The sequence below is a fragment of the Oratosquilla oratoria genome, chromosome 13, assembly GCF_046742065.1.
Source record: "Oratosquilla oratoria isolate Oo_2021 chromosome 13, ASM4674206v1, whole genome shotgun sequence".
NCBI classification, from domain to species: domain Eukaryota; kingdom Metazoa; phylum Arthropoda; class Malacostraca; order Stomatopoda; family Squillidae; genus Oratosquilla; species Oratosquilla oratoria.
In genome coordinates, this window is record NC_134789.1 from 53763916 (window position 1) to 53776415 (window position 12500).

Sequence of the window (12500 nt, forward strand, 5' to 3'; positions counted from 1 at the left end):
TGTCTCTATTCATCTATATATTTGGCTGTTTGTTCATCTGTCTATTAATTTGTTTATATATTTATTCATATCTTTATTCATTTGTTTATATATTCGTTTATTTAATTTCTATTGATTTATTTATATATTCACTTATGTATTTATCCATTTATCTATACATTTCTTTACCTATTTACTAATTTTTTCTCTAAAAGAATAGAAGTCTTAGATAAATTTTATTGAATTCATTTAGATATTGTAATAACTTATGCCAAGCTTATACACTGTTGCCAATTTGAATTTTTCTTTTCTTTTCTTTTGGTACAAGTGCTGAATATAGTACAAGGATTTTGATCATATCAGATTCCAAAATATTGTTAAAGTAAATGCAAATGCATGAGAAAAGATTCAAATTTGGATAAGTAAAAGAAACAACTTTGTTTACCACATAGTCGAAAAATGATACAAAGATCTAATTGAACCAATCACTTAAAAACTATTTAGATTATAAAAGACATTTAGATAAACATGTTAGTACTATGTTCTTGTACCCTGCCTTCTTTTCAGGTGATTATATTTTTTCTATTTTTTTTTCTTCTTCTTCTTCTTCTTCGTCTTCGTCTTCTTCTTCTTCTTCTTCTTCTTCTTCTTCTTCTTCTTCTTCTTCTTCTTCTTCTTCTTCTTCTTCTTCTTCTTCTTCTTCTTCTTCGTCTTCTTCTTCTTCTTCTTCTTCTTCTTCTTCTTCTTCTTCTTCTTCTTCTTCTTCTTCTTCTTCTTCTTCTTCTTCTTCTTCTTCTTCTTCTTCTTCTTCTTCTTCTTCTTCTTCTTCTTCTTCTTCTTCTTCTTCTTCCTCTTCTTCTTCTTCTTCTTCTTCTTCTTCTTCTTCTTCTCCTCCTCCTCCTCCTCCTCCTCCTCCTCACCCTGCCTCAATATAGACCCAAAGGTCTCCTGTCGTTTTGGTTTTCAGTTGCACACAATTATGACCAACCCCCATCGGGTTTCAAAGAGAGACACCTTTCGCCAGAAGGCAAGAGATTGGCGCGGGTGCAAAGGAGGAGGGAGAAGGAAAAACAGTCCCGAATAACATTAGATTGCTATCAACTCTCAGAGATGTGAATATAATAGGGACGGCGAGGTGAGCACCCAAGGGAGAACGATGAAGTAGAGAGAGGCGAGCGGGAGATAATCATAATGGAAAATATGGACCACTTAGAGTCAAATCGATAACAATAACCATTACTTGGGCATAATGCACAGAAAACGGAATGGGGTTGCACAGAAGCAAGGGAGGTGGGCGGTGGGGGGGTAGGGTGTTAGCGTTTGGGGAGGAGGTGGGAGGGAGAGTGTTGGGGGGGAGAGGAGTGAGTATTGAGGGAGAGCGGGTAGAGGGTGACTGGGGAGAAGGAGAGGGAGAAGGAGGGAAGGTGAAGAAGGAAGGGGGAGATGGAGAGAAGAGAAGGTGTGGGTGGGGGAGAATTAAGGAGAGGACCAGGGGATAGAGAAAATGGAAGGAGAGAGGAATAAGAGTGATGTTAGGTAAGGGTAAGGAGGAGACGGGAGGAAACTATGAGGAAGGAGGAAAAATAATTTTGCAAGGGTGCTCAAGGGCGTCAAGTGAGAACAAGGGTGTAGGGGAAAATATAAGGTTTAGGAACAACAGAAAAGAGTAGAAGGTTTAGAAACATTTTGGAGAAAGTGGGTTATGATTGTTCGTGAGTGAAGGTGCGGTTTTGGTATGCGATCTCATTTATAGCGTGATCTCAAAAATTAGGAATTTGCTTTGGTATGCGATCCTAACCTAACCCAGTCTGACCTAACCTAACCTAACCTAACCTAACCTAACCTAACCTAACCTAACCTAACCTAACCTAACCTAACCTAACCTAACCTAACCTAACCTAACCTAACCTAACCTAACCTAACCTAACCTAACCTAACCGATCCTAACCTAATCTAACCTAACCTAGCCTAACCTAACCTAACCTAACCTAACCTTGCATAACCTAACCTAACCTAACCTAACCTAACCTAACCCAATGGAAGGAAAGGGGGGTGGAGAAAGAAAGAGATACGTTCTTGAGAGCTTTTGGAAAATTGTTTGGACAGTGTTAGTGAGATGTTGGACAAATACAGGAGGAGTGTAAGAGGAACTGTTGGAGCAGCAGGAAGTAGGAGTGGCTATAATTGCAGGCGCAAGAGGTGACATTAGGTTAAAAGATGCGCCGGCATTTGGATGGGAACTGCATTGTCGAAGGGGGACGTGGAGCGCGCGCGCGCGCGCGTGTGTGTGTGGTATGGATGCCACTGATCTGTTTGCTACTCCCAATTTCCTTGTCAAAACCGCTAATTATCTTATTCAAAACGAAGAAATCTACCTATCCTTACAAAGTCGTAGGCTTTGGAAAAATTAATTACAAAAGAAAATTGTGTGCAGCTGTACATTGACACAGGTTCTGTTATTCTATATATTTTTATAATTTTATCTATCATTGATTATAGATTACCGTACTGAAATCAGAGACTAATGACACCATGATAATATGTACGAATCTTACATATTCTGTATTTCACTACATCTAGTTAAGAAATGTTCACATAACACCAATAACATAGGTCCGAGTCTCAAATCTTTATCGTAGAAGTAATGAAGTTTCGAATCTTGTTAGAACTTTAATTGATTTTTTTTCATACAAGAAGTAATTTTTTCATTATTTGTTTTTTGACCATTACAGGTACGGTGATGACCAGTCGGATGCCCTTTTTCGGACTTGACCAGACCAATCATAGTAAGAATGTATTCAGTTATGAATATATCATGGTTTAATAAGATTATTATGCAATTGTAAAAAAAAAAATATATATATTATCTATCTACAGTATGTACTTAAGTATCTATCTATGAATCTATTTATCTATTCTATACATATACATATATATATATATATATGTATATATATATATATATGTATATATATATGTATATATATATATATATATATATATATATATATATAGCATCTTGTCTTCGTGATTATGTACGCGCAGGTCAGGGATCGAATCCCTTGGAAACCATAAAATTTTAAAAGTCCATTTTGTCCTAAAAAAATTATAATTTTTCAAAGGGCTTGCCTTCATGGTAGAACTTGATGAAACTGAGATTATATCTATTGTAGCTATGAAGAGTGGTTTCGGAGATTCGAAGAGTTCTTTTCAAGCATCATTCATAGCTCAATTGCCAGAGTCTAAGTTTCGTGATTATGTACGCACAGTTTGATTTCCTTGGCAGAGCTTTTAGAAATTAATATATACATATATATATACATGTATATATATGTATATATATATATATATAAATATATATATATATATATATATATATATATATGACACACAAGAAAACCCACAGTCGGAGAAAATAAACTTCGAATAAAGAAGAATCCTATATTTCGAAGTTTATTTTCTCCGACTGTGGGTTTTCCTATATGTCATTTACAAATGTGCTACTACATTTCCGTTTAGAAATATATATATATATATATATATATATATATATATATACATATACATGTACATACATATATATATATTTTTATATACATATACATATACATATATTCATTTGCATATACATATATATATATACATATACATATACAAATATATATACATATAGACATATATATATATATAAATGTACACACACAACCACGCTTATACACACACACATATATATATATATATATATATATATATATATATATATATATGTTGTGTGTGTGTGTGTGGTGTGTGTATTTACCCCTAGTTGTATTTACCTAGTTGTATTTTACGGGAAGGGGAGCTATGCTCGTGAGGTCCCGTCTTCATATCTCATTTTATCTAAACTATTTTTAAATTCATGTATTGTTTTTGCACACACCACTTTCTCATCTAACTTGTTCCAACTGTCTATTGCTCTGTGAGGAAAGCTGTTCTTTTTCAAATCTCTTCTATAGTTGTCTTTTTTTATTTTCTTTCCGTGTCCTCTTGTATTTCTGTCATCCCATTTTATCAGATTCTCTCTATCAGTAATTTCTATGCCTTTCATGATTCTGTAAATAGCTATCAAATCTCCTCTCTCTCTTCTTTGCTCTAGTGTCTGTAGTTTAAGTTTTTGTAGTCTCTCTTCATATGATAGTTTTGAGAGTGTTGGTGCCAGTTTAGTAATTGCTCTTTGTATTCTTTCAAGTTTTTTTATACATTTTTTTGTACTTGGTGACCATATCGTTGCTGCATATTCCAATCTTGGTCTTATCAGGGTGATTAGGATTTTCCTCACCATTTCTTCATCCAGGTATGTAAATGCCACTTTGATTGTTCTTATTAAATTATAAGTTTCTCCAAAAATCTTATTTATATGTTTCTCAGGTGACATATTATTCATAACAATGACTCCCAGGTCCCTCTCATTTTCTACTCTTTTTATTCCTTCTTCTCCCAAATTATATGATCCTGTTATTCTGTTTTTGCTTTTTCCAAATTCCATTATACTACACTTTTTTGTATTGAACTCCATCTCCCACTTCCTACTCCATTCTTGTACTTTATTTAGATCTCTCTGTAGTGATTCACAATCCTCTTCAGTTTTCACTCTTTTCAGTAATTTTGCATCATCTGCAAAGAAGCTCATATAGCTTTCAATTCCTTCATCCATATCATTAATATATATAGCAAACATTATTGGGGCCAGAACTGTTCCCTGCGGGACACCGCTTATTACTTCATTCCATTTTGAGTGCTGATCTCTTATCACTACTCTCATTTTTCTTTCTTGCAAAAAGTCTTCCATCCAATTTAGCAGTTTACCTTGTATTCCTCCTTCATATTCTAATTTCTTAAGCAACTTCTTATGTGGTACTTTGTCAAAAGCTTTTTTTAGGTCTAGAAATGCACAATCAGCCCATCCATCTCTTTCTTGTATTATATCTATTAGTCTTGAATAGAAACATATTAAATTGGTGACGCATGATCGTCCTTGTCTGAATCCAAATTGCCTTGGATTTAGTACGTTGTTTTTTTTCCAAGTATTTTACCCATCTACTTTTGATAATTCTTTCACATATTTTTGCTATTGTACTTGTTAGAGAGACTGGTCTATAGTTGGTAGGTTCTTCTTTATTTCCTCCTTTATATATAGGTACTATATTTGCTTTTTTTCCAATCTTCTGGAACTTTTCCTTCTTTTAAGGAACTGCTTATTATGCTATGTATTTTGTCTGCCAGTTCATTCCTACATTCTTTCAGAATCCAGTTTGCTATTTCATCTGGCCCATGCGATTTTCTGACATCAAAATTACCCAAGTGTGTCAATATTTCATTCTTCGTTACTTCTATTTCTTCCATAGGGGGGACTTTTTCCTTCCACTCAATCTCTTCAGGTTGTATATTTTCCCTTGTAAACACTGATTTAAAATGTTTGTTCATAATTTCTGCCATTTCCATTTCCTCAGTGTATTCAACTCCTCCTTGTCTTAATTTCTCCAAGTCTTGTTTGTTTTTCAGTTTATTGTTTACAAATCTGTAGAATAGTTTTGGTTGATCTTTACACTTTTCTATAACATCTTTTTCATATTTTCTTTTTTCCTCTCTGCACTTTTGTACATATTCATTTCTATAACCAGTATATATTTTCCATTTTTCAGGTCTTCTGTCTTTTTTCCATCCGGTCCAGGCTTTGTCTCTTTTGTCTTTTAACTCCCTACAACTTTTGTTGTACCAGCATTTTACATATTCTTTTTCTTGTTTTTGTCTTGGGACATACTTTTCCACTCCTTCTTTGTAAATTTTTGTCAAAATATTCCATTTCTCTTCCACTGATGTTTCTTCTTTGTATATTTCTTCCCAGTTTTCTTGTTGGAAGAATTCTCTTATTTTATCAAAGTTTGTTTTTTCATACATCATTCTTCCTTTTCTATATTGTTCATTTCTTTTCATATATTTTTCTTCATTAAGTTCCAGTTCAATCAATATGTGGTCACTTTTACCTATTGGTGTTTTATATTCAATCTTGTCCACTATTCTAGGTTCAGATGTAATTATTAAGTCTAGCCTCGATGGTTCTTCTTCATTTCTATACCTAGTGTTCTCTTGTATCCATTGTGTCATTGAATGGTCAGTAATCATCTCAAGTAGAGCATTTCCCCATGAGTCATCACCACTCTTTACTGTCATTTCTTCCCAGCAGATTTCTTTGCAATTAAAGTCGCCCATCATAACTATTCTTCCTCCGTCTTCCATTATTTTAGTTAATGCTATCTTTGTGTCCTCTAACATACTTTTATGTTCACTCTCCTCCCATGAGGCTGTTTTCGGAGGCACATAATTGATCACAAATTTTCTGCTCTTCTTATCTCGGTCTTCCACTTCTATCATAATCATCTCTACTGTATTCTTTCCATATATGACACCTTTCACGTTTATATCCTTCTTTGTCAGGAACATAACTCCACCCCCTTGTTTTTTCTCTCTGTTTCTAATCCAATAATTGTATGTATCATGTCCTACACTGTTGGGTGGTAGTGGGCCTTTTAATTTTGTTTCTACAATTCCCATTATGTCCGGTTCTTTTTCTTTCAAATAATCATTCAGTTCATTCAATCCTGTTATCAATCCATCTATATTTGTGTAAGACACTCTTAGTTTTCTGCCACTTCCATTGTGTTCTCTGTTTCCCTTATGTTTTTCTTTAGTATGTCGAACTGCTTTATTTTCATGTTCACTACTCTCCAATAGAATCTCTCTTTCTCTGACTCCGTTCTTTCCTCGTTTTTTGCCTTAGCTTCAATTCTTTTCTGCTTTTCTGCCTCTCTTTCCTCCTTATTCATTTCTCTTTTTATCCATACCTTTTTATATTGATCATTTGTTGCTAGTTTCCCTGTCTTGGATAGAATTTTCTCTGCCGTTGTTTGTGACCTGAATTTAATCTTAATTGGTCTGGTCTTATCTGTACTATATTTTCCGAGTCTGAATTTTTCCTCAATTTCCTTTATAATTTCTGGTTCATCTTCCTGGACTAATTTTAATAAACTGCTTACCCTTTCATTTTCCTCCTTGATTCTTGCGGTTCTATCTGGGTTATGTTTCTCTTCCATTCCTAATATAATTATACATTTCTTTTTGTCAGCTAATTCTCTTACTATATTCTCCTTCTGTCTCATCACTTTAATAACTGAGTCTTCATTATGTTCTTTCAATTGCTGTTTGACTATGTCAGTGAATGAAACCTTATTCCCTTCTTGAGTTATTCTCCAATTTTTAGCTTCTGTAGCTATTTTCTCACTGTTTTCATTACTATTCTTCTTCAATTTCTCATTCTCCTCCTTTACATTTCCTAACTGTCTTTTTAGGTCCTCTACTTCTTCAGTTAAGTTTCTGTTAGCCTTCTCTAGTTGTTCCAATCTTTCAATTCTCTGGAAGATGGAGTCTACCTTACCTAACTTACGTTCCAAGTCCTCGATCACCTTATCAACTCTCTCCTCTAGTCTTATCAGTCGGGGGGGGGGTTGTGTCCCCCCCACCCTCTTTAAATCCCTGGAACATATTCTCGTCACTTTCTACTGTATTTCTCCTCTCTATACTTCTAATCTTTACATTTTTATTTGCCATTTCGTCATCCGGTGGTCGTTTCATGTTGACCTTACGCCCGTCTGCCTGGGCCAAGTCCTCCACATCCTCATTTCCTTCCATTTCCCCAGCAATCCCTCCCCTTCTCCTCTTTTCCTACTTACCTACTGCCTCACGAGCAATTTCCCCCCCCCCTGCAAATACAAAAAGGCACTTCTCTTTGCGTTGGTATCCACAATCTGCACTTTTCTTCAGAGCGTTCGTCAAGCCGTCCGTTCGTTGAAAGTGTGTGTGTGTGTGTGTGTGAGTATACATATGCATATATGTATATGTATATGTATATATATATATATATATAAATATATATATATGTATATATATATATATATATATCTATATTTATATATATATATATATTTTATATATATATATATATATGATGCTCCGTTGGTAGGGATGTGCTGCATCATATGCCTCTGCTTCTAACCCAGATCAGTGGGCGAGATGCAGGGAAGACCCGTCATACAGGAGAAGCCAGGAAATGAGGTAGCGGGGTGAATGGCAGTGGAGTATGTTGGGGTAGAATGGATGGGAGTAGTATTTATGCCTTTGTTTTTTAGCTACCTCCCTTGTTAGCGGGAAAGAGCCTTTGGTATATATATAATATATATGTATATGTATATGTATATGTATATGTATATGTATATGTATATGTATATGTATATGGGGGGACGGAGAGGGGGGGTCGCCGATTTAATGAAGCGGCCTTGCTGTGGATGTGCTGTGTCTTGCGGCACTGCTTCTGACCCAGGGCAGTGGACAGGGTGCAGGGATGACCCGTCATCTAGGAGGTGCTAAGATGGGAGGGAGGGTGGAGGGGTTTGGAGTGTTTTCAGGGATGGAATGGGTGGGAATGATTTTTTGCCTTTTCCTTTTTGGCTACCTCCCTAGTAAGGGGGAAAAAGCCTTGGTATATGTATGTATGTATATCTATACATATATATATATATATTTACATATATATATATTTATAATATATATAAATATATACATACACACACACACACACACACACACACACACACACACACACACACACACACACACACACACACATATAATATATATATATAATATATATATATATATATATATATATATATAAAATATATATATTTATATCAACGTATACACACACAGACACGCACACACACACACACACACACACACACACACACACACACACACACACACACACACACACACACACACACACACATATATATATATGTATATATATATATATACATATATATATATATATATATATATATATATATATATATATATATTTATGTATATGTATATATGAATGTAATTATACATCCATTGTATATGTACGTATAAATGCATACATAATATATATTTATACGTATGTAATATATATACAGTATATTATATATATATATATATATATATATATATATATATATATATATATATATATATATATATATATATATATATATATATATATATATATAGCGTCTTGTCTTCGTGATTGTGTACGCGCAGGTCAGTGATCGAATCCCTTGGAAACCATAAAATTTTAAAAGTCCATTTTGTCCTAAAAGATTTATAATTTTTCAAAAGGCTTGCCTTCATGGTAGAACTTGATGAAACTGAGATTATATCTATTGTAGCTATGAAGAGTGTTTTCGGAGATTCGAAGAGTTCTTTTCAAGCATCATTCATAGCTCAATTGCCAGAGTCTTAGTTTCGTGATTATGTACGCACAGTTTGATTTCCTTGGTAGAGCTTTTAAAGATTAATATATATATACATATATATATATATAAATATATATATATATATATATATATATATATATATATATATATTGTGACGCCTAAGGGGAAGGGCCAGGTTAAAAAACTAGAGTTCTGCTTAAAGAATGATTATTTCCTTCAAAAGAAACAAAACAAACATGATCGAAAAATAGAAGTCGCCAAGCGAGCGAAAATTACAATATCTGGGTATACATTAAAGTACACAATATTAAATAAATGCCAGACAATGGGTTTCTTTAGAACATAAATGGCTAAAGTTGCCAAGACACGTACATATAAGAGTCGATCAAATATCGACAATCAAAAGAATACAGTCTTTAAAAAGACGTACGTAAATATGTAGAGAGTCGAGAGTTATATCGACTATCGAAAGAAATGCAGAGTCCTACAATGACTCGCGAAAATACAAGTCGAGATGAAACTACGATTAAAAATGTCTAAGTCCAACAAAGAGGATGAGTGCTAGCAAGACTAGACAAAAAATATGAGATTAATAGCAATGGGACTCTGTAAGCAGAGACCGAACTTAACCGTTATAAACACTGATATATATACCTTCTCCGTAAGATCCGGAGGGCTACCATGTGTCGCTAGAAGCAGCGATTTACAAGAGATATTCTTTACACGGATATTCTTTACATCAATGAATACATAATAATATATGATAAAGTTACCTTGTCAATCTTAGATAAGCAGAAACTCAATAGTTTTTATATGAAAATTTATACATACGTAAATGTAAGTTAGGGGAACGTTGATGCCACAACGTTCGTTCACACGTAGTTTTTCCAGAACGCATATAAGCTATGAATTCTCACCAACGTCTACGACGTCCGAAGACAAAGAGAATATGCAATTTCTCTAATCTTACGTAAATCAATTCCTAAGATTGACAAGATAGATCCACAAGATAATACACAATGCAATGTATGGAATATGTTTGACAAAGCACAAAAAGAACGAAATACGTCTGATAAATAGAATTCATCACTTTGACAGTCTTCATACGTCGATTACCGACGATTTGATGCAGAGAGTCTACTAAGCCTCCCGTGGGAAAGGCCGATATAGTCCAAGGCAAGACCGAGAGAATACAGGGTCTACTCACGCGCATGTTGTGACGTCATCTGAAGGGGAGCCCACAAAGAAAATGGTGAAAACGTAAGTGAAAATGTTAGGTAAAAGAGAAAACGTACAGGCACCAGAGAGTTTCTGGGAGACTTACCTATTTCATGTTCTGCAACCGTTAAAATGGGGGTTTCATTTTGGAAAAATGTTCTTGTGGTTTATTTTTGACATATTTAATAAGGAAATTTAGAGGTTAATCTTTGCGTAGAGGGCAAACAAGTATCCAAGTCTATGAATCCATTTGCCACAAACAATTATCTATGTCTATGAAGAAAACGATTTGCCAAACTTAAAGGATATGGCATGAATTATCGATGATTTGAGGATTACCTGCTGAAGAATAACATGCCACTGGCCAACTCTCATTGCTGTGTACACTTGTTACAGCTACTGAATACCCCTATATCATACTATATTACTAATTGAAGAATAAACATTGTAGATTATCAAGAAAAAACTTTAACACTAAAATTTTTTTGGAATTTAGATTGCATACCAAGGTTCAAATCGAATAAAATGCAAAAGTCATTTCAGATTTTATTTCACTTCACCAATTTACTTAATTTATTTTTTACTATTCTCGGCGAGTTCGATAAGTTCCTGTTTAAAACTCGCAACTGAAAATACAGTCTGTATTTAACAAAAAAAAATTATAACATCACTTGGTAGGTTCACATATTTGCATATTTCTGTGCACACTTTGGATGTGGAGTTTACCTCATCCTTTAAGGATTTGTCTCCGTGGTAACAATTAAACAATTTTTCCATTTGCTGCAGTACTTTGAAAAAATCTACTGATGGTGACTTTAATCCGTTATCTATTTGACATATGAAATCTACCCAGGTCTCCTTTTCTATCATTTCACTGGCAAGAAAGGTGTACTGAGGGAACTTCTTAGCAATGAAACCCCCAACATACCTCAGTGCTTCAATCTCAATACAGTTCTCTAGAGTGTCTTTGGACTCTTCTAAGGTAATATCATCCCCTTCACCCTCTTCATCCACGTCTTCAAAGTCTAGCGTTGCAAAAAGCATAGAGGACACCATTAGTTCAGAGTTTAAATCTGAATTACCAGACGACTGCTTTTCTGGACTTTCATCAGAAAAGGATGATCCTGTTAAATTTATATCATTATTTACACACTGAACATTATGGTGCCCTCCAAATAACTTTTTGACTCTGCCCACAAGGAAAGATATTAATCTATGCTTAAAGTGCACAGGGGATGGATGTTTATGTGCAATGCCCATTTGTCTAATACAGCCAAAAAAGTGTTCAAGTCCATCTTGATTAAGCCTGTAAGTAATGATATATTTAACATTATATCGCTGACTTATCATTGCAAATAAGCTGCTTAAAGAGGTACATGATAAAATGATGCCCTTTTGAAATGGATAGAGGCTACCCTTTTCTCCAACCCGCATAAATATTATAAAAAAAAAAAACACGTTCCCGACTCCAGCCACACCTGGACTGAGGCCGGAATTTCAACGAACCCTCGGCCAGGCACTTCTAGTAACGTCACTGCGCAAACTACCTAAATACGGGTTAGATGTTGTGTAGACCTTGTATTCTCTCGATCTTGGTCCAAGGTACACATACGCACATGCGCGCATGTGCGTCTGAATGAAATCTTCACTACGACGAGTCTGTAGTCGTAACTATATACACATATGTATATATATATATATATATATATACATACATATATACATATATATATATATATGACACACAAGAAAACCCACAATCGGACAAAATAAACTTCGAATAAAGAAGATTCCTATATTTCGAAGTTTATTCTCTCCGGCTGTGGGTTTTCCTATATGTCATTTACAAATGCGGTACTACATTTCTGTTTGGAAATATATATGTATATATATATATATATATATACATATACATATATATGTATATATATAAATATACATATACATATA

General features: G+C 34.4%; 1 protein-coding gene across 3 annotated transcripts in view; it reads left to right on the top strand.

Annotated features, from left to right (window-relative positions):
- The first annotated feature begins 2714 nt into the window (after window positions 1–2714).
- Window positions 2715–12500, top strand: part of LOC143032141 (uncharacterized) — a 341587-nt gene continuing 331801 nt past the window's right edge. For all 3 annotated transcript variants that reach the window (XM_076196602.1, XM_076196603.1, XM_076196604.1), the window contains exon 1: window positions 2715–2765. In XM_076196602.1, coding sequence (XP_076052717.1) covers window positions 2720–2765 — 46 coding nt within the window. In that variant the 5' untranslated portion in view covers window positions 2715–2719. The remainder of the gene's footprint in view (window positions 2766–12500) is intronic.